The 27,669-nt window shown below is 41.7% G+C and overlaps 3 protein-coding genes across 3 annotated transcripts in view; 1 reads left to right on the forward strand and 2 right to left on the reverse strand.

Moving 5' to 3' along the window:
- Positions 1 to 27,669, forward strand: part of LOC309693309 (hemicentin-2-like) — a 1,543,010-nt gene that overhangs the window by 732,464 nt on the left and 782,877 nt on the right. The window lies entirely within an intron of this gene.
- Positions 1 to 27,669, reverse strand: part of LOC309695816 (butyrophilin subfamily 1 member A1-like) — a 129,277-nt gene that overhangs the window by 63,021 nt on the left and 38,587 nt on the right. The gene's annotated exons all lie outside the window — the stretch shown is intronic.
- The window catches only part of LOC309694005 (nuclear factor 7, brain-like), a 79,704-nt gene continuing 66,834 nt past the window's right edge, over positions 14,800 to 27,669 (reverse strand). The window contains exon 2 of the mRNA XM_082513698.1: positions 14,800 to 16,640. Coding sequence (XP_082369824.1) covers positions 15,232 to 16,623 — 1,392 coding nt within the window. The 5' untranslated portion in view covers positions 16,624 to 16,640 and the 3' untranslated portion in view covers positions 14,800 to 15,231. The remainder of the gene's footprint in view (positions 16,641 to 27,669) is intronic.

Raw genomic sequence — 27,669 nt, forward strand, 5'->3', positions numbered from 1 at the left:
CTTTGAGCAACTAATATACATCTTCCTCTGTAATATAATGCTGTGGGTAAACATGGCTGCTCTGGATTTACATCTGTGGATGGATGTGTTGATAAAATTATGAACCTGTATCTGCTGTGCGGACAGACCGATCACTGGAGTATTAAAGCTGCTCTTGAGTTTAAGTTTTATCCCCAGAATACTGAGTTTAGCCTCCATCTCCTATCTGTCAAACAGTCTTCGACAAAAACTTGACTGGATTAGTGAGAATGACAGTTTTAGAATAAAGCCAAGAGTCACTGACTGCATGAACACATCAGGTATTCAGCAACTTCCTGTAAATTACAAGAAATCCAAGTAGAGGAGAGCAACTGAGTACACTTCCTCTTTGTGATGGAGGTGATTTTCGTCTTTATATTGTGTCAGATAAAGCCTGACAGCTTCTCTTGAATTCATTTCATATGCTGTTTTTTCACAGATGAAACCAGCCAACAGTAAATCAGATGCTTTACACCTACCTTCACATGACCTTCATCTGTAAGTGTTGGGTCTGTGTTTCCACAAGCCCTGCTGGTTTAGAAACGTATTCTTGTTAACGACAAAAACAAGATGAACATCTTTTACTTGCTAGCACAATACACACAATACACATCACAGCACCTCCCACGTAAAACCCCCCAAATGGTTCTAAGACAAGGCACTATGTGTGTGTGTGTGTAAACATCTGTATGCATGTGTGTGTGTGTGTGTGTGTGTGTGTGTGTGTGTGTGTGTGTGATCTCCTGCTGACCAAAAGGGTCATATAAGCAGGAAGCAACATCACCAGAAACAGATTTTCCAGATAGGATGTATCTGCAATAAAAGCCTCTCCCAGCACAGTGGTCAGAGACAAAGGAATGTCTTGATCCTATAGATTGAACTCAGACCTTACAAATTTAAGAAGCATAATGATAACATTCAACAATTAGACTTAACACAAAGGATCTCTGAAATTCTCAGAAACTCATAATCCATCTCCCAGTGGGTGCAGCAACCATGTGTCAAAAGTGGTCAATTGAGAAATGCTAAAAAGCGTGTTCATGTAAACATCGTCGGGTCTGCCCTGGTACAATGGGACTTCTGCTCCTGAACCTCTGCGCACAGCGTCTGCAAATCGGGGCTGTACGAAGTCACTTCATCTTTACGCAAGACTGCAGTATATTTTGGTGATCATAACGGTTATACCTTTTGAAATATTAAGCTGTTTTTGCAATTTTTTGGCCCATTGAAATTAATGGACCACATGACAAGTGTGATCACTGATTTTGCTTACATGGTGAGCTGTGTCTTAGCTCAGTGAGATGAGCAGCCATTCTCAGAGTGGGAGGCCTGGGTTTTAAGTCCCGCTGATGGCAACATTTCTTTTTCAGTTTGCAGTTAAACTTTTTTAAAAGTCTTTTCAACACAAATTTCAGCTTCTTCAGCTGTTGTCAGCAGAAACTTCAGCTTTGTGACCTCTTTTCTGCGCAAGGTTCTGCTTATTTACAACTTTTCAGTAGCATTGTTCTGCTTCTTCACCCATTTTCAACAGAATTTTCATCTTCTTGGCCTGGTTTCAGCTGAATTTTTAGTTTCAGCTGACCATGTCATTCTCATCTATTGTACATCCTAAATGTGTATAAATGGGATCGGATGATGTCCAATAAAAGTAATAAACAATAAATGTAAATCTCTTTTTTTAACTTTGCAGACTCATTTTACCCACTCCAGTGAAAGCGATAAGAAAAGGATCATGGCTTTAAATAGACTATGAACAAAATGAAATACATTTTGTTTATGCAACATAAAAAACTTCTACCTTTTCCAACTCGGATTTTCTGCAGGACCAACACGGACATCAGTTCAGACTGAAATCCAGTTCAGATGGCACACGCAACACTAACTGTGTTCAACCTTGCACGGAGGCCTTTCAATAAATATAAGAAGATGGTTAAGGTGAGAGATTACTATTCTGTCTTTTACAGAAGGGGGGACTAAATGCCAAAAAAGAGAGAAGTTGTTTTTTTTAAATGACGCTTTAAAACAGTTCAAGTATCTTTGTGGGAGAAGGGACTAACTGCGGCCGAGGTTCTGAAAGAGACGGTCGCTTCACCGATGACCCTGGGCTACTTTGAGCTGGTTAACATCAATGACGAACGTAAGACTGAGTGCACAGACATAATTGATCATCTGGACAATAAGAAAATCCAAAATATGTTTTCCACAAGGAGCAGATACAGAAATAAAAGATGTAGCCATCCCATGGTAGCAGAAACCTCCACATGCATCAAATAATGCAAAGCGCAGAGGTGCAATGACGGTGTTACATGTAGCACAGCAGAACGGATTGTGTTTAAAAACCCTAATCAAAGAAACGGCAGCAACATTGACCGTAAGGAGGTTTACGATCTACTTTGTCAGCAGTGTCCGCGTCTGAAACAATGGATGGAGAGTAGATTCCCCAGAAATTCTTTCCAGGAAGCAGTGAAATACAGAAAGGAGAACTTTGGAAAGAGCCGACAGTCTTTTACTGAAATTCGCAGTGTTATGTTGCTGCTCGAACTGAGCGAGTCAGTTTGTCTCATAACTGGTTCCTTCATAAAGCAAGGCACAGGGTTTGTGCTACACAGCAAATTCTGGTCTTTGGAATAAACTCTCACGGAGTTCAGATTAACTACATTTGAGCATACATGCGTGACCATCGAATGAACTCTAGTGCAGAGTTAGAGTAACTCTTTTCCGGGAGTTGATTTTTCAACTCTTTATAGGAGTTAAAACTAAACTCTCACGGAGTGAAATTTCTACTACCATATAGAGTAAAATTTAACTCATAACTAGAGTTAAGTTTGATATTAACTCTTTTGTAGTGTTACTCATCAATTGAAAAAAGTTTTAGGTTTTAGGTGCAAATTACTACAAAAACACAATTCTGATTATTATGAATGTATGGATTTTATTTATCAAAAATAACATATTCAAATATGAATGCTGCATGGATTAACATACATTCTGTGTAACAGTACTGTAATAGCATAATATCCACCATTATTGGCAGCTAAACAGTTGAGGTCAGATAGGCCTAACATTGGGCGAAAAGAAAAAAAAAACAGAATTAAAGGAAAAAAAATGACTACAGAATAAGCACTTCTTGTAATGCAGTGTTAACGTGAGGAAGACTCTGTAAAGTCTCCATCAAGCCAACAAATTAAGTAATGCAACTCTCTCACAGAACATAAAATTGTGAATCACACCCATATGACATTTGGGCATCAAAACATTTGATATGTCTTACTTTCTCCCTTCCTAGGACCAGTATCTTCTTAGAAGTGGTTTCATTTACCTGAAAAGCAGGACACTGATCATGGAAACACGTTTCATGGTTAACATGCATAACAAAAACAGAGAGAGAGAGAGAGAGCAAGTCTTATTACACACTACAGTTGCAGAGCAAACTACATGAAATACTATATTAAATTATTTTTCTCTAATCTGTTTTATCTTCGTGTTTAAGCTTTTTCAAGTAATGGCAACTAAAGAGTCAAGTATAAGTCAATTAACCCTCCTCTCGTGTTAGGGTCGGCACCGACCCATTTTAAATTTCAAATGCATAAAAAAATCACATACATTTGTTTATTGTATCAAGGCTTTTTGACTTTGTCAGGAACCTCTATTTCTACAAAATAAAACAAAAAAAATATTTTCACTAAATTATAAAATGCCCTAGTTGAAATTATGACCTTTGTGTTGTTGGGGTCGGTTTCGACCCAGGTATAATATTATGAGTATAAAGCAATAATTAAAGCCAAAACTGAAATCATAAGTGCACTGTCAGCTAAAACACTTACAGCAAGCGCCTCTCCTAATCATATGAGCTTTAGGGGATTCTTATTTTGCATGTTTTTTGCATTATACCTGCACAAAAACAAAACAAAATAAACACGGGCATGTGAGGTGAATTCACTATTTGAGTGGCCATTTGACTTCCAGAGTGCACATTTACAATTTGCAGCATACAAAAAATGAGAAGAAGATTCACAGTGAGCTAAGTTCAGGATCATATTTTTGGTGAAAATGAAGGAGAGGACACAGAGCAGCATAGCGATTCAGATGGGCAGGTTTCTACGGAAGAAGGCAATGTGGACTATCATCCAGAAGACACAGACACATCTGATCAGAGGTGGAGGTCGCTGGTGCTGAAGCTACCCCTGCTGAAAGATTCAAGTCCAAAAATGGTAAGATCTTTTGGAGCTCAGTACCTCATGATGTACATGGCAGGGCAGCTGCTGCAAATGTCATCAAAATGACCCCTGGAATCACAAGGTTTGCTCTGACCAAAGTCAGTGACATCAAGAGATGTTTTGAGATATTTATGCCATTGTCACTAGAAAGAATCATCATTACTATGATAAACCTTGAAGGAAAAAAAGTCCATGGCGACATGATGAGGAATACCTGGATGCTTTCATTGTTCTTGCTGGAGTGTACAGATGCTGCAATGAGGCCACTGATAGTCTATGGGATGCATCGACAGGCAGAAACATTTTCTGGGCAACGATGTCACTTCACACATTTGATATCATTTTGATTCAAGAGTCCTCAGATTTGACAACAGAGAGACCAGACCGAGGTCTGACAAGCTTGCTCCCATCAGGGATGTCTGGGAGAGATGGGTGCAGCTTCTACCACTGATGTTCATCCCAGGGCCAGTGACAGTGGATGAACGTCTTGTCCACTTTTTGAGGAAAATGCCCCTTCCGGCAATATATACCCAGTAAGCAAGGGAAAAACGGCAGAAAAATCTGGGAAGCCTGTGATGCAAAAACCAACTATGCCTGGAATGTACAGATTTTCACAGTCAAAGCTGTGAGTGGCACCCCTGAGAAGAAACAATGAAAATGTGTGGTCCTCCATATGACCACTGGACTGCAGGATCACAATATCAGCTGTGATATTTTATTTTATTTTTTACCAGATATGACCTCGGACAAGAACTTCACAAAGGAAACTGAGGTGAAGCTGTATCATTGGGAAGTGATAAAAAGCCCACAATTACCCACGGCTATAACCAAAACAAAGGAGGAGAGGACTTTTTCTTTTTTTCAGTTTATATTAAAGGTCTACTGCTAAAAAAAACAAACTTTTTTTGTCTTTTCTTGATGTAAATGTCTATGGGTCGGAATTGACCCGTAACACCATAGATGTCATTTTAGTTATTAATCTTAAAATGAAAAAAATCAATAAAACAGATTTATTTAAGAGATGTGTCCTATACCCCTCAGTAATACTCAGGTAACACAGAAAACTTTTATTTATTAATATGATTCTCTTGAGGTTAATTTTACAGTTTTTTTTAATTGAAATCGAGGGGTATAGTGACAAAAAAAGACCCAGAGGCCCACGCCAAAGGTATTAAAACCAACATTTTCATGGATAAGGAAGCCTAACAAGGTAACCAAGAGATGAGAAACAAATTGGATGATAACTTATTGTTTTTAGTATATTTTATAGCTGATTTAATTCACGGGTCAAAACCGACCCGCTAACATAAGAGATGATAACAGAAAGCTAACACGAGAGGAAGGTTAAGTACTGTATTTCTTGCATGTATGCTGTCCAATAGAGGCTGAACCATTTGAAGTCCGGCATCACTTGTGTCACTGCTCTGACTGCTGGTGGTTGAGACAGACAATGTATCTGTTAGACTTGGAGAGGAGGGCTCTTCCACATGTTGCTTCAGGACAGTCAAATCTGAGGGTGGCAAATAAAAATATTAGAATATAAGGTATCTACAATCAAAAACACAACACAACAAAGATACCATTTATGCACACAGGGCCAGTAAATTGCACGGTTTGATTAAATTATACTTTCTCCAGGAGAACAGATGGTTATTTTGTATTTTATTATGGTAATATACAATTTACATACCACAAGGTGTGAGTGTCACATAGTGTGTTAGGTCTGAGCAGTCACGTGTGGTGGATCATAAATTTGATTAGTTTTGAAGTTGTACATCTCTGTTCCTTACATTTCATGTCATGCCCTTATTAATGTTTTATTTGTTGCTTTGACTGTTTTCGAATAGAATATGCAGTGGGAATATAGAGGGAGATAAGTAGTGAAAGTTTTGCCTGGGTTGATTGTGCGTCGATCCATTGTTAATGCCTCAGGGCTCCAGTAGGTGGGTTCGCGCGCTTCCTCCTTCACTCAATACAGACGAGTGAGAGTGAGAGCTGCGTGTCTGTGCCGCTCTTTCACCTCTCCTCACTATTTCCCCTTTTTTTATGTAACTGTCATGCACAAATCTGTATAAATGTGTGTTACTGTTGATTATTACATTGTTATCATTGTTCATTGTAGCGGAAGATGTGAATTGCAGACTATTTTGCTGAGAAGTTCCAGTTAATCTCTGTTGCTGTGTGTCATGTTTTCAATAAAACATCAGTAGTAGTGAGCAAGCTTCTTTATTTTTTTAACGTGGCTCACATCCATGCACGTAAACGTAACCTGCCGCTGCTTCTACAACACAGTATATATCACAATTTGGTTAGACAGCCCCCTAGTGGTGAAGCTGAACTACCCACATAACTCCTATCAACACATCCCCTTTTCTTTAGATGTTAACTGCTGAACAACACTGTGGAAACATACCTAACATTGCATAGCTTGAATTACATCACAAACATTTGTGACAGTGTAAACTACTGAACACACAATAATGCGGAAAGTTCCTTTTTGATATATGTATATATATCTAGCTATATATGTATACACCAACATATACATATATATATATGCTTAAAGGTTTAGTCTATCAGGTGGTTTGATAGAGCGTGCTGATCTTCTGACAATGGGTGACTGGTCTCTTTGCTCCACACTGTCCTTCACGGGTGTTGTTGGTTCAAGTGGTGTGTTGTCATCACACTGTCCTTCCGATGGTCCCATTGTCTTTTGAGTGTACAGTAAACTCCTCCGATTTCTCCTTAATATCAGTCCATCTTCAGTTTTCACATTGTACGATCTTGGGTTTACCTCCTCCAGTACAGTTGCTCTGTTTTCCCAGATGTTTGCATCTTCCACTCTGACTGCTTCATTGGGTGCGAGTGGTTTTAGACTTTTTGAGGACTTGTCAAAGTTGATCTTTTGTCTCTTCTGCGACTGTTTCATTTTGTCTCTCACTTGTTTGTGTTTCCTGGTTGTTGTGTAAGGAAGAGTGGTCCGTAGTTTTCTTCCCATTAATATTTCTGCTGGTGACTTGCCATGCTCCAGTGGTGATGCTCTGTAGCTCAGTAGTGCCAAATAAGGATCTGCCTTACTATCTTGTGCTTTCTTTAGTAACTGTTTCACAATGTGCACACCTTTCTCTGCTTTCCCATTGGACTGTGGATGCAGGGGGCTTGAGGTCACATGTTTAAAGTCATATTCCTGAGCAAATAGTTGGAATTCTCTACAACTATAGCAAGGTCCATTGTCACTATGAACAATCTGTGGTATCCCATGTCTAGCAAATATTGATTTCATGCGCGTTATGACACAAGTAGCTGACATGTTGGACAATAATGCCATCTCTGGATAGTTTGACAAGTAATCAATAACCAGCAGGTAGTTTTTTCCTTATGTTGTAGTATGTTTTGCATTCACCTCTTGGCCATTTCCCATTCAACAGTGTTATAACTCTTTGCAGACTAGAGTCCTTTTGTGTTTCAGCCTTGATCTGATGTGATTTTCTGTCTGACATAGGAAGTGACTCTGCTACCAGGTTTACATGTATATTTACATCCATCTCTGTGGAGCTTTGCTCTTTGTTTGGGGTTGTGCCCCTAGAGAGTGCATCTGCTAACACAGTATGTTTACCTGGTGTGTAGATCAAGTTGAAATCATAGCGCTGTAGCTTCATCATCAATCTTTGAATGCATGGAGACATTTCACTTAAGTTTTTCTTGATTATGGCTATCAATGGCTTGTGGTCAGTCTCTGCCACAAATGTTGGCAAACCATAGACATAGGTGTGGAACTTATCAAATCCAAAGACAAGCCCCAATGTCTCTTTTTCTATTTGGGCGTAGCGAGATTCTGTCTCTGTCATTGCTCTTGAGGCATATGCCACTGGCCTCCAGTGGTCTCCATAAGCCTGCAACAACACTGCGCCGATCCCGGCCTTCGATGCATCTGTTGACACTTTTGTTTTTCTTTTTGGATCAAAATACGCCAAAACTGGCTCTGTTGTAAGTGTCTTTTTCAGTTGTTGCCACTCGTTTTCCAGTTCTTTATTCCATCTGAACTCGCAGCTGTCACGATGAGTTGTGTGGCTGTCAGTGGCTGGACCCACGTGCAGGACTCGGAGACAAAACATTAACTTAAACGACAGCTTTATTTGCTGGTGAGTCACCCTTGGCGATACATAAACAACAACTTAAACTAACTAGACTGGAGATGCTGAAGATTGCATATAATGAATACACACACAACAAACGTGGAGGACGCAACAACTGGCAGGGAAAAACACAGGGCTTAAATACATACTGAGGTAATTAGGGAATGTGAAACAGAAGGAGAGCACAGCTGGGACTCATCAGACATGACAAGACAAGGGGAGGCAAAACTCAACACATTGACATAGTACACAGACTTTCAAAGTAAACAGGAAACTGAACAGACGTGGACTAAACTAGGGGATACAGTGACAGAAATCAAACCCAAGAGAATCAAAACACATCATGAAATCAAAGATAACTAATACAAACAGAAAAACACTGAGTCCACAGACTCAGGACCGTGACAGCAGCTATTGTGTAGAAGCTGTCTCAGGTGCACTGTTTTGGCTGCCAGGCTTGGGATGAATTTTCCAATAAAGTTAACCATTCCCAGGATTCTCAACACACCTTTTTTATCTTCTGGACGTGGCATTTCCAGTATAGCTCGTAGTTTTTCCTTGTCCGGCTCGATGCCTTCGGCTGTCAGCTTGTCACCGAGAAAGGTAATGTCACCCACGCCAAACTGACATTTTGCTCTGTTCAGTTTAAGTCCATAACGTTTCACTCTTTCCAAAACCTTTACTAGTCTCTCATTGTGCTGCTATAGTGTGGATCCCCACAAAATGATGTCGTCCATATAAACTCTGACTCCCTCGATTCCTTCGATCATATGCTCCATGGTCCTGTGGAATATCTCAGGAGCTGAAGAAATTCCAAAAGGCATTCTCAAGAAGCAGTAACGCCCAAATGGCGTGTTGAACGTGCAGTATTTTGTACTGTCTTCATGAAGCTTTAGTTGCCAAAATCCTTGGGACGCATCTAGTTTGCTAAAAAATTTTGCACCAGCCATTTCACTTGTTATTTCTTCTCTTGTAGGTATCTGGTAATGCTCTCTTTGTATGTTAGCATTTAAGTCTTTCGGATCCTAGAGTCTGCATGGTTTTTTAATGCACACCATGGAGTTAACCCATTCAGTAGGTTCTTCAACTTTTCTTATAACTTCCAGTGCCTCCATCCGCTCTAGTTCCTCTTTGAGCTTGTCTTTAAGAGCAGCTGGAACACGTCGAGGTGCATGAACCACAGGCTGAGCTCCTTCTTTCAGCTTTATCTTGTAGGTGAAGGGTAAGACTCCAAACCCCTTGAATATGTCTGGGTACAGATCCACTATTTCTTTCACACTTTTGGGCTCAGAGCTGTTTATAGGCCGAGTCTCTCACATGCTTTATCTCCCAACAGAGATTCATGTCCCTCTGGCACAATGATAAACATCAGACTGTGATATTTTCCTTTTACCCTGAGCCTGCATTTACCTTTGGTTTTGATTGGTTCTCCATTATATGCTTGGAGTAAACTGTTATTTTGGAATATTTGTGATTTTGTTTTCATTGCTTTCACATCCAGCTCATTCACCAGATTAGCCTTGGCTCCTGTGTCCAGTTTGAAAGTTACCAGGGCTCCATTCACTGGTAACATCTCTGTCCATTTGTCCTGCTTCACTGTACTGACTGCAGGTTGGTCCATGGGTGTATCATGCTGCATTACCATTCCCACAAAAAACGTGTCACTAAGAGCAGTTTCTTCTACTGTGTGTACTCTTTCTTTTTGTTTATTCTTTGAAAAACATTGCTTGGCAAAATGGTTTTGTCCATTGCATTTTTTGCATATTTTACCATAAGCTGGGCATTGTTTCCTTCCATGTTTTGTGCCACATCTTTTGCACAAGAAAGTGTCTTTTGATTCTTTCTGTTCTTTTTTGTACGTGCGCCCTGCCTGCCGTGTATTCACTGCAGCTACAGCTGTACTTTCCGTGTCTATTTCCCTCGGCGACCCGCTGAAGGTTTTTGCATGTTGTATTGCGAGCTCGCTGGCATGACATACTTTCACAGCACTTGCTAAAGTCAGATCCGCCTCTCTCAGAAGCCTCTCTCTCATCTTTATATCTTTTATTCCAAATACGATCTGATCTCTTATCATAGATTCTTGCAGCTGTCCAAAATTGCATGTTCTTGCCTTTAACTTGAGGTCAGTCAGAAACGTATCAAAACTCTCTGAAGGTTGTTGTATACGTGACCGAAAGACGTACCTCTCAAATGTTTCATTCTTTTTGGGCGAACAGTGTTCATCAAACTTTCTCACTACTTCGTCAAACTTTTCTTTGTCTTCTGCAGTTGCGAACACAAACGTGTTATATACTTCCACCGCTTGTGGACCTGCTACGGTAAGAAGCAGTGCAATCTTCCGTGTATCAGGCTTACTATCTAGGCCGACAGCTTGCAGGTATAGCATAAACCGCTGTTTAAAAGTTCGCCACTCACAGTCCACATTTCCGTTCCAGTTGACGGCATCTGGTGGCTTAACACTGTCCATGATGACCTGCTTTACTGGTTCACTCCTGGTACCATGTCGTGTTTTCAATAAAACATCAGTAGTAGTGAGCAAGCTTCTTTATTTTTTTTAACGTGGCTCACATCCATGCACGTAAACGTAACCGGCCGCTGCTTCTACAACACAGTATATATCACAATTTGGTTAGACAGCCCCCTAGTGGTGAAGCTGAACTACCCACATAACTCCTATCAACACACTGTGTATGCTAGTTTTCGCTATTACTCCGCCATATTGTGTGAAGATTTTTCTGTTACTATCTGTATAAGTTAACAACTGAAAGACATGCAGTACTTAAAGTATTATTTCATTGCTGTGGAAAGTTAGTGACTGTGTCAGCTAACATGTGCGAGTTAAAAAGATGTTTTTGTCTAATGCTACAGTTCATGTTATCTAAAGTATTCTCATCAGCTAATGCAGCGAACAATAGTGACTTAGTTTGGATACAGTTGTCCTGAGACTGAGTGCATCCATAAGAACATTGTTTTGGTTGTATTGCTTCTGAAACTCAATACAGACGAGTGAGAGTGAGAGCTGCGTGTCTGTGCCGCTCTTTCACCTCTCCTCACTATTTCCCCTGTTTAAGGGCACAACATAAACACTGAGGCTTCAAAATGCAGCATCTACAACACTGTCACTCTGCCTCCACCATGGAGACAGTCTCCATGGTGATGAGTACAATTGGCAGCTGAAACTGTTGTGAACTTCTCCATGAGTCATATTTCCTGTTTCAGAGCTGCTGATTGGCTCTTTGGGCCCTTTACCTTCAGGAGGTCATGGACAAAGCACTGAAGTCGTTTATCACGTAAAAAATATTTTTAGTTTATAATAATTTGATAAATAATAAAATATTAATAAAAACTGGAGGTTTTTTTAGAACTTAGATTTTAAGCTATTTATGCCTTTTTTGCTGCTCTTTTTTAAACTTATTCCCTTTAAACTGTATTTATTCTTTTTAAAATATATTGGTTATTGCACTGTAGAGGCTGCTGAGGAACAGTATTTCGTTTCAGGCTGTGTAACACGAAATGACAATAACCAATAAAGTCTTGAGAGCTGCCATCATTGTTCCAGCAGGAGGCAGTAAAACACCAAACTGCACCTGTTGTGCTGAAAAGGTGTGAGCATGTGCAGTAACCCAGTAAGTTACCTGAATATCTCTCTCTCTCACACACACACACACACACACACACACAGTACTGATACTAATGACTCGCTCTCAGATCTATTTGGGTTTAATGTCAGGGTATATTTGTGGATGAAAGTTTTGTAGGACACATGATGTGGACAGTCTGGTAATCCCAGAATATTTTAATGTAAGAAAACTCCAGACAGCTCTGGAGAAAGTTTCAGAGTAAAAGCCCTGGAGTGTTTTACATGTTATTCTGTTGGATTAAATCTGACGGAGCTGATTCATAAACACTTCACTGCCAGGTATCAGGTGACCTGCAGAGACTGATCCTACAAACACTCAGAAACAGAGTAAACCAAACTGCACCACAGTGATCAGACAAAACCTTCCTGACATGAACACAGCTCCTCAGTAAAAACTGTGAACCAGCAGAGAAACTACACCCAGCACCATACACCACCTCTGTGACACAGTACACCCTCGGGCAGGTGGTGTCCCCATAAACAGTGTGAGAAGCTCTGATTATTTACTATGTTCAAACAAACTGAGTGTCCACAAATGTCTGAGCTCACAGTGAGAGCTGCTGGCACAGTTTGGAGGTGTTCTGCCCCCTGCTGGACACACAGAGCTACAACATGAGGATCAGAGGAGGCTGGTGCTGCTTCACCTTTAGACACAAGAAGGAGGTCAAAAAATGTAGAAACAGAGATTGTTTTTAAACCTGTAAAGGGGGAAATCCTGACGAACCAATCCACAGCCAGAAAAGAAGTCTAACTCTGTGCTGCTCCAATCAGGAATCAGCTCTGTTACTGTGTGAGTGTGTAAAGTCACAGAGTAGCTGGTTTCAAATGTATCTATAAAGTTTATTCACGTTTTATTTAGGCTTCAAAAAACAGTCCAAGTTTATTTCTTTGGACTTTGTTCACTTAGCGCCACCTGGAGGACAGTCAGCTCCCTGCAGCAGCTCTGGAGGACTGTTAACTGATGAAGAGCTCGGACTGCACAGCCTGCTTCATCACCGACTTCTTTAAATAAACATGACCACGATCAGTCGCAGCACCTCAGAGAAACGTTTGTTACACAGCAGCCGCCTTCACACCGACTGAGCTCCATCACAGCTTCAGAGCTCAGCTTACTAAAGTCAAAGTTTATTTCCTCTCAGGTTTCTTACTTTCAGTAAAGTTTCACTGTTAGAGCCCTGACCAGCATCCTGCAGCATCTGGAGCAGCTGTGTGGTGCTGTCATGGCAATAAGGATCCAAATCTGTGGGATGTTTCCAGCAGGGGTTATAACCTGCAGCCAGCAAGGTGTGCCTAATAAAGTGGCAGTGTTTATGTCCCAGTGCAGCAGCATCAGAAAACGGTGGTTTACATCTCTGTTACAGGAAACCTGAAGAGTTAAAACACCAGAGAAGAAAATCTAAACGTTACACAAAGAACATAAAAGAAGTAAACTTGATAAAAACTTCACAAATGATGCTTTAAATGAAAAATAAATCCCTGTAAATAATTCAACAGGTCACATGTTAGAACCACCTTAACTAAACTCTGTAGCCGCTCACTGTGGTTTGTCCCAGCAGCTCTTAGGAAACAAACTGCTAACTTCAGTGTCAGCACACACTGTTAGTAAACTATGCAACACTGAATTCAGCTTTCAGTTGTGTTAAGTTGTGAAGTTGTGATGAAAGTCTTCTTACTGACACAGGTAGGATGGTCAGGCGTCCTCTGTTCCTTCACCGTTCATGAACTGTCACTTATAAAATGCTGCCAAACATCAACTACACTCAATAACTAAACGTGTGCAGGTTAAAGTGATGGACGCCCAGATCTGCACTCCAAATACAAACAGACTAAAGGTGTTTCCTCCAGAAACAAAGACAATATTTACAAAGGTCTCACAGGTAAATTGTGAGCGATCACAGCAGCATCTCATCCTGACTAACAGCTTTTAGATGCAGGGAGAGCGTCGTGGTTCAGAGGTGGTTCAGCAGATGATGAAGGCCTTTCTGTTGCATTGTGTAGTGCTGTGGAGGCCATGATGGTCGACTGGGTCTGCTTCTACTGAACTCACAAACACTTCTGAGGTATTTACACCTGAAGCCTCATTGAATGTGAGTCAGAAACAAACGGCTCAGCTGTGATTAATGGATGTTTCCCTGCATTTCTATTTTCACACAGTTTATTTCTTACAGCAGGAAAACTGAGCAGAATGTATGTAAGAGGTCAGAGTGAGGATGACGTCACTTAATACAGGAAATACATGTTTGTCTGTTTTGATGATGAAGGACTTCTTCAGCTCTGTAAACAGCTACACTTGAGAGGACAGAGGTGATTTCATGGATCAATAACAATGTGTTTATCAGCTTTCATCATCGCAGTGCAGACATGACGTCAGATCTATCAGAGTGAAGGCCGTCTCTCTGATGACGTCACAGAGCAGAGTCCTGTCCAATAAAGGATCTCAGATCAGCTGCTGCCATCTTGTGGCCACAGTTGGTTACTGTCTCTGAAAGTTGTCTCATGTTTCCTGTTGTCCTGCTAACAAAGGCTGGAGCTCATCATGCTGAGAGGGCAGCAGCATTTTGTGGCTCTTCACACATGTTCATTATATTCTGATGATCCTGGATGGAGACAAACTACAGATAAGTGTGTTCAGCCCAACTACTTTATCTCATTACAGCAGTTTGATGTTTCCCTTTGAATCCCCCTGAAGATCCTGACAGTGAAGTACGTACATAATACTCCAGCCTTTCAACTCTGAGCTTATTTAGTTCTATTAATACACTGAAATCTCATTTGTGTCATGAAGAAAGTCTTTAATCAAACAGAATTCAAAGATCAGAAACATTTCATATATGGAGTTAAACATGAATCATTGTTTCAACAACATATTTATTGTTGTCATAAACAGACAAGAAGACAACAACAAACTGCTCCTCCCATTCAACACATGTCAGTCCATATCCCAGCAAACTAAATCATCTCCATTTACACATCAAATAGAAACATGAATCACTTGTAATGATTAGAAACTTGATAGAACTTCAAATCTAGTTTGGGGAGTCATTCAGTGAGAAACAGTGAAATGATTTTCCATGTGAAAAGGTGGACAGCAGAAACAGAAAGAAAGAGTGAAACTAAAAGAGAAACAAAGAGCTTTGGAACAACGAGGCAGCAGGAGGACAGCTGCAGTTTAACAGCTTCAACTCACTGACAGGAAACAACATTAGAAACATCATCATCCTCAACTCATCTGCTGCACTGACACTGACACCTTCAACGGACACACCTTCAGTTTACCAACAGTTTGAATAAATGGAAACATCCTGTGAGTGAAAGTGTGTGTGAAGGTGTGTATGTGTGTGTTAGTATCAGGATCAGAGAACGACAGCTTTCCTCTGTTCCAGTCCAGATTCACTCTGATCCTCTGGAACTTCTTCTGGACTGAGAGATCAGTGAGAGGAGCTGATGGTGAGAGTGCTGTGTATTTACCTTGATAGAACCATATTCTCCATAATCCAGACAGTATGTCTCCCTTCCTCTGCACAGACTCTGCTAACACACCCAGTTCCCACCATGTACTGTCTCCAACTTCAACATCCCAGCTGTGAGTCCCTGAGTTAAAGCCCTCAGAGCCCAGGACAGAGCAGTAATTATCAAACCTCTCTGGATTATCAGGAAGCTGCTGCTTCTCTCCTCCTCGTCTCACACTGGTCAGATCTTCAGACAAGATGAGGTTTGGATGAGCAGTGTTTGGGTCCAGAATGAGAGGAGTGTAGGAGACCATGTCCTTCATGTTGTTCCAGATGTTGAAGGTCAGGTTGCCCAGGTGTTTGGCCTGGTCTATCAGAGCTCCTGAGGGCAGCTGTGGATCATCCAGCAGGGGGCAGCGCTGGACTCTTTCCACTGCAGCCTTGTAGTTGTGCAGGAATGAGACGTCTTCAGCTCTCAGCTCCTCCTCTGTGGCTCTGACTGTGTCTGAAAGAGCTGCTATCTCTCTGCTCAGAGCCTCCATCTTCTCCTTCATCATCCCACTCTTCTGCTCCTCTTCCTCCCTCAGTGCAGCCAGCCTGGCCTCCTCTTCCTCTGCTAGAAACTGCTGAAGCTTCTTAAACTGCTCCTTAATCTGCCTCTCTGTGTGTCGGGCCTGGACCTTAATGTGTTCTGCTGTTTGATCAAACTTCACTTGAACTTCTTCACAAACCTTTAACTTCTTCTTTAAGGGCTCCAGAGTTTCCTGAAGTTCCTTCTTGTGTTGTTGTGCAGCTTCATCGATGGGTCTGAATCTGTGATTGGTGTGTTTTTCTGAGTCTCTGCAGATGTGACACACTGGCTGCTGATGGTCCAGACAGAAGAGTTTGAGTTTCTCAGAGTGCAGACTGCAGAGAGCCTCTGAAGCTCTCTGATCTCTCTCCTGTAAGAACGACTCACACAGATTCCTTAAAGCCAGATTAAAAGGTGGATCCTCCTTTGAAGATCTTCTGTTACAAACTGGACACTCGTGTGTTGGTCTCTCTCTCCACCATCTCTTCAGACAGTCTTTACAGAAGCTGTGGCTACATGACAGAAGAACAGGATCTCTGAAGACCTCGTGACAGACCGGACAGCAGAGATCCTTCTCTGATCTGGAAGCCATTGAGTCTGTGAGTGAAGCTGAAAACAGCAGACAGGAAGTACAGTCAGTCCTGGCTCCCCTCCCTCCTCTACCACCTTCACTGAAACTTCCTTTGAGTCGTGTTTTTGCTCAAACTCACATTCAGTGTATGGAGCGTCAGCAGCTTGAAGCAGCAGTGTTGGAGTTTTCCACTTTTCTCTCCTGTAGCTGGACTCACTCAGAGGAAGCTGCTAGTTTGGTCTGAGCTCAGTCTGATCGTCTGTGCGTCTCTCTTTACTGAGGACGAAGAACTTCCTGTTTCCTGGTTTGTCACATTTGAGTGACGTGAGGGGAGGAGACAAATGTTGCTGTTTGACTTTTAACTAAGGTGTGTTTCAATCCTGCCTGCAGCTCAAAAGCTGTAAAACAGGTTTTGTGTCTTTTCACCTCCACAGGTCACAACATGAAACCTGTTGTGAAGTTTATAAAATAAAGTGTCACTCGGTGGTGCAGCTGTTTGTCAGCTTCTATTTTAGACTTTGTTCTGGTTCTTGTTCAGGTTCCCAGCAGTGGGAGTGTAATGCAGTCATACACACACAGGTGGTGTTAAGGTGGATTCACTTAGTTACAGACAGTGGTGTTATTTCCTGTAACTAAGGGTGTGTTTCACTCCAAAGTTCAGACATTAACCTGCCAGAAGTTGTAAAAGTTACTGATAAAGAGCTTTTATCTCAGAAAGCAGAAAGAAAAGAAATAAGTGTAAAGAGTGCAGCAAAATGTTTTAGTGTGAGCTGGTTCATCTGATCTGGTTGTGTAAAAGTCACTGCATGACACTGAGTTTTACTTCTGTCACGATTAGTGGAGCGGACTCAGGCGCAGACCACAAGTTTCTTCAAATCAAAAGTGAATTTATTTACAGTGTTCTCCACGGTGACACACACACACACACACACACACACACACACACACACACACACAACGGTGTCTGGGAAAAAGGGGTTCCAGGGTCCGGGAGTGAAAGGGGCAGGAGTCCAGGGAGGGGAGATTTCCATACAGCCCTCGCAACCACACACAGCTCCTCTTCTTTCCTCCATCACTCTTGCTCACGCTCAGTCACCGTGCACAGGGAAAACAGGTCCAGGGGAAATCTATACACAGACAGAGAAACAGTTAGTCTCCTGGTTCAGACACGAACAAACTTTGCAGAGTGCAGGACGACTGACGCTGACGGCTCAACGATCCAGCGACGAGTAGAGCAGACTCGCCATCTTAAGTAGGACTCCAATTCTCATAATCAGCGACAGGTGTGCTGATCATCTCCAGGTGCGTGGGCCAGGAGCAGGAGCCCACACTGAGCTCCGCCCCGGCAGGAGAAAGAGAGAGTGGGAGAGGACGAGAGAGAAAGGGAGAGCAGAGGCGAGAGAGGAGAATAAACAAAACAAAGCGCCTGACTGCTGTCAGCTGGAGAGGTGCGGGGACCATGACAACTTCTGTGTTACTGACACTCATCTCTGACTCAGAGAAACGATTTCTCCCCTGTGATCTTCACACAGTGGTGAGTTACATGTGTGTGGAATTTTTCACGTTTTATAGAATTCAATTTCCTCTTACTTTCTTTTTTGTTAACCTGAGTCACTGATCATTTGCAGTATTACAGAGTCTGGCAGTCTTTGCATGATGTCCACGTCACTGTAAGTTTCTAGCTGACTCTCAGGTGTGACAGGTGTGCCAGCAGGAAAGAGTAATAATAACCTGCATCCTGAGGTTTGTCATGCAGGATTAAAGGAGCCAGGCTTTGTTCACACAGCTAGGATTGTATTTTACACTGACCCTGGGTCAGTATAAGTATCATACAGTTTAAACGAAGCACTGAAACTTGCACATATGTATTACAGATGCACTGAAGAAAAACGGGATATTTAGAGTCAATCTGTGGCTGCGATTAAACACTTTACTGGAAACTTTATTAACCAGTAACTTCATCAGTCATGACAGAAGCTAATATTTCTGTGCTAACATCGTCTAAACCAGTGGTTCCCAAACTTTTTTTGCTGGGCCCCCCTTTGTTTTACAAGAAAAATTTCCACCCCCCCCTTTGTGCGCATGAACACATCCTCCAACCACACACACCCATATTTTGCTCCATTGCATGTGGCTATTTTCACGCCACGCTGTGCGCCACGTTATTGTTGAGATGAATAGCAGAATGGCAGATAGAGACAAAATACTGTTAATCTTACCATCTTCAGGTTTTACACGCTTACATACACACACAGTTACTGTCCCTCCATTTAGAAAGGCAGAGGCGTCACGGTGTGATTATTTTACTGTAGTTATTTTTTTTGATGTGTAATAATATTCAATATTACTATCAATGCATTTTCCAAAAAATGCCTCTCTGTGCAAAATGGGTTTAAAAACATGAACAACTGTAGGATCCTGTTTGTCCGTGATTTAAACAGCCCAGCGCTGCTCCTGATGAAGGGAAAACCAATCCTGCAGGGAGACCTACCTCGGCACTTGTGCAGGTGATTTTTCTCTTACTTTCTTTTTTCTGTTATTTACTAAAAAATCTGTCAAAGAAATAATGAATTCTCCACACGTGTTTGAAGGTTGCTGATACGTTCATCTAGCACAGACCTATTGCTGGAACGCCAAGACAATTCTACTACAATGGCAAAAACAAGACGCAAGTCACCAGAGCTCTTTGTGTTGCTCGTGCATGAGGGAGAGAACTGTGACGAGCATCGTTCCCTCTGTTAAGGAATATATTCTAAAATACTTCTTCAGCAAAGACTCAGAGAAGAGAAACACACAGAATTTCTTGCAAGCAAGGGCAGCCTCCGGACTGAGAGACTCGCGCCTGAGAAACTGCCCCGGTCTTTATTTTATACTTCATTGGGTGTGTGTGTGTGTGTGTGTGTGTGTGGGGGGGGGGGGGTGTGTCAGAGTGTGGCCCCATAAGATCTTCCCTAAACCTGCTGGTCTCAAAGTCCAGCAGTTCATCAAACCAAAAGGCACTTAGACTAAAACAGACATAGCTACGTTAATCCTACCATAAAACAATAAGACAAGGTACGACCTCTCTCATGCTCCTAGGATGTGGGGTGAACACCCTAGAATGTTACAGACCTCCTAGGATGAGACATTCTTTCAATATGCCACCAACTATATACTTCTACACACAAATGATTACATGCAGCATTCTACCATATGCAAACTTATATCACTAAAAGATTATACTGACTACTAAATACAATTTTCCATTGACACCCTCCAAGTAAGCAAATGAATGTTAACAGTCAAACATAGAAATTAACATTTGCAAAATCATTCCAGCTTTGTGGTGCATCTCCTCCAGGTGTGTAAATCACACATGCAGAGTGGTTTGAGTTCCTCAGAGCTTCATAAATGTCTCTTCCAGTTGTTTCTATCACTGTCCATATGACCAGAGTCCAAATGTATGCAGACATGGGTATAACAAACACACCAGTTAGTTTTGCTGTTTGTCAATGTGGCTTTCAGTTATCTTCAAGGCTGCAGGCCTTTGTCAGCACTCCTGTTTTATGGCCTCTATCAACCCTCATCACCTCATTTCATGCATTCTTCCTGTGGGGGGATACTTATGACTCCTCTATTGTCCTTTCATCTCTGCAGAAAACCTTTTTTGGAAAGGGTATTGGATTCAATGATTTTACTGCTGTTGTAACCCCACCTGTTGAGTCACTTCAGCAGTCTTGTTCATGATGCAAATGACAACAACAATGACACAAAGGAAGACCCTCTTCAGAGTGTCAAAGCATGCATAGCACAGTGACACAGCATTAGGTGATGTTCATAGGAAACTGCTGTCAGTCATTCCCCGTCACCACCATAGCTTCTGCTTTCTGTTCACAGAATCATGATGCCATCCTTGAACTTCCTCTCTGCACTGTCGATTGGAGCTTGGAACGCTCCCCTCATCCTTCAGATCTCCATCTGTTGTCCACAATCTCCTCGTGATTACCTCTGGAAAGCCCCGTGGCACAGCTCTCCATCCAGTGCAGCTTTATGGTCATTGCTGTGGTTCCAGAACCTTCTCATGATGACCAGTAGGTCCCCAAACAGCATGACCTTTGACCTCAACCCCTGCCTGGGCTGTCAGCTATGGTCCCTACTTCTCGCTGGGTCTCTGAAGATTCCTCAGGAGATTCCACCCTTGGGATCATTTCTTCCAGCAATGCTCTGCTGCACCTGCATCTCCTCACTAGAGGAAAAACTTCTATTTGGAAAACATGTCAACCATCATCAAACCAAATTTTCCTTTCAGTTCAGTGAACTTCACTTATCAAAAAATATAATTATTTATTATTTATTAATTATATTATTCGTTTATCACATTTTCACTTTCACTTATTGACCATCAAAGTGTTTATTATCTTTACCCAAATAATTGGAGCAGAACTTAAAATCTATAAGCTGTAAAAACTTTATATTTGAAGACTGAAAGAGACCCAGGAAGTGGTCACAGGACGAGGGTGACAGACTGTCTGAAGCAGTTAGAACAAGACAAGGCTGTTGGACCAGGTGTGCTTGCTTTTGAAACTGTGTCTTAATTCCACCTGTTTCACATGCAAGGGTCAGTTCTACAGGCAGGAACGTGGGTGTGCCGTGGGCTCCCCAGTTTCACCCATTGTGGGCAACTTGTATATGGAAGACGTGGAAAACAGGGCTTTGCTATCCTACCCTGAAACACCACCAAGTCATTGGTTCAGGTATGTGGATGACACCTGGGTGAACACACAAACCTCCATCTCTGGTTTCTTTGACTGGAGGTTGTTGAGGATTTGATGATTTCACAACACTGTATGTGATGTCACTGGTGATGTCATCTTCTCCATCTGCTGAAATGAGTTAAAGTAAACACTTTTATGATTTAAGAATCTAAATGGACCAAATTATGATGACAGAATGGAAACAAAATACCACGATGAATAAGAATGAATATGTACAAACCTTCAAGTTTCCTGTGAACACATCGTCTCACCAGCAGAACCAGTAACACCACTCTAGGGAGTGAAGAGTAACGCAATTTCTATTCTCCGTATGTCCTGTACATGTGGCAGAATCGACAAATAAAGCTGACTTTGACTTTGACTTTGAGAATCACAACATAGACTACATATAAGTAAATCTTATAAGGCTTACATGATTTACTCATGAAAGTGGCCACTTTCTCATTACTGTCATATATTGTTTTAGTAAGTAATTCAAAGAACTGTTTAGACGGAGCCAAAGTTCAGTAGAGATAGTTGTGATTGGGAAAGCTCAGAGATATTAAAAGAAGCCCTGAGGCTCCATCCCCACCAGAGATGTGACACGCCTCGTCCCTTCACTAGAATCTGTAGCGAGGGATTGGTTCACCAGAGACCTCGCTCCTGGCTGCTGCCCAGCACACATTGCACCCTGAAGATTCTTGTTTGTTTGCAAAGAAAATTAATATCACTCTCTCTGTCCAAATGCTGTACGTCCACGATTTTAGCTACTTTGTTAGGCTACTTTACTTTTCTAAGGCTTAAGTAAATTCAGGAGTGATCCCCAACAATGTCAGAGTAAGAATCTGCTTAGATACCATATTACTAAGATTTTCAGGGCCGAGTACAATAACCTCAGTTTTATCTGAATTAAGAAGCAGAAAGTTAGCGGCCATCCAGGTCTTTATATCTTTAAGACATGTGTGTTATCTAGCTAACATGTAGTGAGTCGTTTAATCTTTAAATGACATTTGTAGAATTTGCCCACTTCCTCTCACCCACCAGTGAAAGGAGAGGAAAGGGAGAGAATCCTGTGCATACACAGAAATGAACAGCTGGCAGAATTCAATTCAATTCAATTTTATTTATATAGCGCCAAATCATAACAAAAGTTGCCTCAAGGCGCTTCATAGATACAGAGAAAAACCCAACAATCATATGACCCCCTATGAGCAAGCACTTTGGCGACAGTGGGAAGGAAAAACTCCCTTTTAACAGGAAGAAACCTCCGGCAGAACCAGGCTCAGGGCAGAAAGTGGACCCTCGAACAAATGCTCATCCTCTGAAAAGGTCTGCAAATGTTTTCACTGTCAGTAGCAGTAGTTTCCACTGAACCAAATAATCCTAAAAATGTTTTTAAACCTTAAACCTATGAAGGCTGCAGGCCACAACGTGCTGGTCAGGCAACAAAGTTGTTCTTCATATTACTAAAATGTTGGAGCTTGTGCCTCTTCAGATGTTTGCTCTTCTTACTTGCAAATAGCCGAGGGGAAATGCCCGAAACCTCAGTCCTGATTCCACAGCTTTATTACATCAGCCTGGTAGAAAATAATTTTTCACTATCAAATCAGGCCACCAGGGGGCGGAGCGGTCCCAGAAGTTCAGTCGTGAGTGATATCTAACCTCTCTTCTTCCTCGCAGCTCGTCTGATCGAGAGTCCCAACAGCTCTGATGTCTCTGAGGGAGATGTTGTGACTGTAATCTGTGAGGAGGACCAAAGCTTTTCTGATTGGACTGTGAGGAGAAACACAAGCAAACTGCAGAGGGCTGAGTGTGGAGATGGGCGGGGACAACAGCAACGTGATCAATCATGTTCAATCAGTACGCTGGTGCCTCACGACACCGGAGTTTACTGGTGTGAGTCCAGTAATGGTGCCATCAGTAACCTGGTTAATATCACAGTCACTGGTAAGCTGATCACTCTCACTTTACTTCTTATTGCATCCACAAATTGAGCTGAACATGCAGGTACATAGATTCTGTGCTGTTCTTCACTGATCACCTACCTGACTGACAGAGTAATGAAGGACTTCCCTCCCTCGGTGCTTCTTAATGTGTGAGGATATTCTCCATTACTGAGTTAAGACTTCCTTATTTAGATCTAAGCTCTGGATTATCTTGCACGTCTCGTGGCTCCCAAATGTCTCTTAAGTTATTATCCTCTGTAGCCTCATACTTTAGCTTTACTTGGCAAATGTGAATGCTTTGTGTGCTGACAAACCCTTTTGCATGTAGTGTTTTTATGAAAAGCCTTATAATTGCCTAATTCTGTGTTTTTGTTCTGTTACAAAAGCAGGCATTCTTACTGTTGTTTAATATTTTAATCAAACCTTTAAGTTTAATTCAGCACAAAAAGCCCCACTGTAAACAAATCCACAGAACAGAACCAAACTCAGCAGCCAAACAGTTTGTCCTCAGTGCAGGTCGACATTCAGAAAAACCAGCTGCCTCAGCTTGGATGGGCTGATGTGGTTTCTCCTTAGTATCTGCCCAGTTTTTGAGAAGACCCTCCAAAGGAACAGATGTTGCCACAATGCACAGTCTCCCCTCCATCACCTTCAACAGGTAGGGAAAGACTGTGGCCTTGGCCTCCCACCAGCTCTGTGGGCCTTCTCCTTGTTGGATGAGGGGCTCCTCAAGATAACATTTCATCTCCATCATAACATCAGCTGTAGTATTTCTCTTTGCAGCATCTCCTGTAGCTCTTTCATCAAAGAGGCTCCACACAGCAGACGTCTGTGGCTCCTCCTTCACTTGGCCCTGTAATGGTGGAGCTGGGTGGGAGTGCACTTTGCTGCTGCAGTTATTCTCTGAAGTGCCTCATCAACAGCTCTGTTGTCACTGAATGCAAGCTTTTTAAATCTACCATCCAGTGATGCAGCTTCTGAGTGGACGGTGTTGAACTCCACACACAGAAACTTTTCACACTCACTGCTAATTTTGTTTTACAGTGAAGCCACTCTGCTCTGCTAGTCCCAATATCTTTCACCTGCAGCAGATGCTGCTTCGTTTGCAGCTGTCAGTCATATTTATGGTTTTTGTGTCGCACTCTCCTCCACACTGCTGTCTGTCATCTCACAGGTATGATGTGCGGAGCGATGCTGAACTTCCAATCCCAGCGTTTCATGTTGCAGGATCAATTCCCATATGAAAATATCAATATCTAATTTGATTACATTTGTTTTTCATCATAAATATGACAGACAAAAGTAAATTCGGCAATTAGCGGGATGGTCTGCAATACCCTGTTAACAGGAACTACACTCACCACCTCTCATTCATGTGCGTGTTACGGCTCTGCAAGAGTGTGAGCCAATGAGAAACCAGAGGCACAAAACTTTAGACCACAAAACACACAATCTGATGTTGGTTTGTAAAGATGTTGCTGATGAGACTTTGTAGAAAGCAGCTGGTCTGAGTCATGTGATCAGAGTGCAGCAGATAATGTCTGACAGCAGCTTGAAGAGCAAATGGATTCTGTTCTGTTCTTCATCATCACCTACCTGACACCTCACAGCTGTTTCTCACCTGCAGGTCACACAGGAGGATCTGTTGGACTGAAGGTCAGCCTGTCAGTTCCTGCTGTGCTTCTTGTTGCTGCTGTTTTCTTCATGTAGAGAAAACAAAAACAACAAAGAATCAGGATCCAGCCTCATGTTGAGCTGCAGCAAAATAAAATGTCTGAATCTTTTTAAATCAGCACTCTTAGTCTCCCGCTGGTGGTTTCAGCGTTGTCAGTGAACCTGGGGAACATGAGATGATGCTGGTAACAGAAATCAAAGGTAGTGAACAGCAGACAGGGATCAGCTGCAGGTTTAATACACGTCCTGAATTTGGTTTAGTTTGAAGTTTCTGTAAAATAAAACCAAACGTTGTGATTTGTCTCTTTATGAATAAAGTTGAATTGAATTTCTCTCTGAGCTCCTGCTTCTGTTGTCTGTCAGTGATTTTATCAGTTGGACATCAAGTAAAACTTTGCCTTTGGATAAAATGAAAACTGTTCACACAGTGTCTGTAAATCCACGGGTGAAAATAACACATGTAACATTCACACAAGTCCACGAGTGATTGAATGAAATGTGATCATGGAAAAATAAATTCAAAACTATTCAAGACTTTTACCATTAACTGTCATTCTATTATGAAGTAACAGGAAGGTAATAACACTATAATATAATAATAATAAAGAAAATTAAAAAATATGGTATAACAGAGCTCACTGCCTCACACTGTCGATAGCAGCATTTCTTTTTAACCTTATTTCATTTAAGGCTCAGACGATCATCTGTTTTCACTTAAAGTAGTCTAGCTCTGATATCACTTTAGCCTCTGGATGGAGGATTTGCTATGTTAACTTATAGATAATAAACTCAACGTATTACAGACCAAAACCAAACACGTCCGTAGTATAAGACTGGATTTAACTCCCTTCACACCTGTCTCGACACAACAGTCAGGTCAGTCCCTTCCCTTTTAAGAAATCCACCTTAAATGTATTTTAAATGTAAGTGATGCAAAATGAATTTAATATTTTATCTTCAGTTTGTCAGGTAGCATCAGGTCAGATGGATGATGTTGGGTGAGATGGAGCAGACAGAGATGTCATCACAGCTGAGAGGAAGCAAAAGCCTCAACATCCAGGCTTAAAAGTGATGTAGGGAGCTAAAGCTAAAGCTCTGCTTTCTTTGTGTGCCTGTGCTAACAGCAACTAATGAGAAATGTGATGACAATTGTCCAGCTTTGTCCTTTTATATTCTACCAAATGTGAAGTGAACCTGTGGTTATACAGTAACGATAAGAGCATCTTTATTAGTCCCACATGTGGGAAATTTGTTTTGTTACAGCAGGAAGTGGACAGTGCAGTTACATAGCAAACATGAGAGAACCCTGGAATAGAATAAGAAACTGTGCACAACTGTACCCAATAGAATAGAATAGAATGATAGGATAAAAATAGAATACACATGCTATATACAACTGAGTACAAATACAACGTTGTCAGAAAAAGAGTGTTACACTTAGTCCTATTGCACATGTGTGTGTTTGATCAGCTGCAAAGTCTTTGTGGTGGAGTCTGACAGCAGAGGGGAGGAAATCTCTCCGTCCCACATCGTGGGTGCCGCAGCCACTGAAGGAGCTGCTCTGAAGCGCTATAAAGGTTTGTGATGATCAATACAGGTTTACAGCTCAGATCATACTGAGTTCATTATGACTGATATAAATATGTGATAGAATAATAATAAATCGAGTAAATTGTGATTGACAAACAGTTTTAAAGAGAAAGTTTGTTAGTTTAAATTGTGTGAAAGGTCAGAGATGGAGAGAACACCAGGCTGGGGCTGAATATCAGTGTATTACATGCAAATCTGATTGGATGACAGGACAGAGCATAAACTGAAGCTGGCATGGATGTTCTGGGTCTCCTGCCTCTGTGAGATCAGCAGGTCAAAGATTCAATAGCAAAACTTGGTTGTTCCAGCAGCGACGCCGAGGGCAGTGAGCTCTAAAAGCCTCCCAGATGAAAACGTGCCCGATCGAGAGGTGATCTGCTGCTGATGGGTGACGAACCTACTCAGGTCTCCAGCTCTTATCAGAGGAGGCAGTGAAGACACCTGAACTTCAAGGCAGTCAGGCTGGGCCAGTCTGTGATGACTTTTATCTAAGTACAATCTGAGTATTTTACCTGTTAGTAATCTTACAGTATGTTATATTGTGAGTCCTTCTTACAGATCTTCCTAGGTTGAAAATTAAACAGTACTAAATGTAACAAGTAGACAGCAGCACTAAAGTCATCAGTTTAATGGACACAGAGGAAGCTTTTCAAAGGCTTAAGAAGAATAACATGATGCTAGAACATCACATTTTATAATATGACAGTAAAAATAACTCACAGAGATCATCTTCTATGTTTTCCTCCATAAGGGCGGCGAGCCTGGGTCCAGCTATTTGAGTGGTGCCTTGTTTTGGTGAAGCTTTTGAATTGCTTGGCCTTTGAGGCCTGCATGGAGCTCAGGCTGACACTAAGCACAGGAAAGGCCCACAGTGGGTGCACACACAGGATACAGATCTGTCAGGTCATGATCAACAACCACTGACCAAAGCCCACTGATCTCTGACCTCCCAGCCCATTCTTCCTTCAGTGGGCTGCTTTCAGTCATTATGCAAATGTTCTGTTTATAAGATTGAGGAAACCTGCAGTCAGCTCAGACTGAAGAAGTCATGTGGTGAGTGAAATAAATACAGAGGTGGTCACCTCTGTATTTATTTCACTCACCACGTGATCCCATCTGCCTGG

This window comes from Aulonocara stuartgranti (genome assembly GCF_965226115.1).
Source record: "Aulonocara stuartgranti genome assembly, chromosome: 3".
Classification (NCBI taxonomy): Eukaryota; Metazoa; Chordata; class Actinopteri; order Cichliformes; family Cichlidae; genus Aulonocara; species Aulonocara stuartgranti.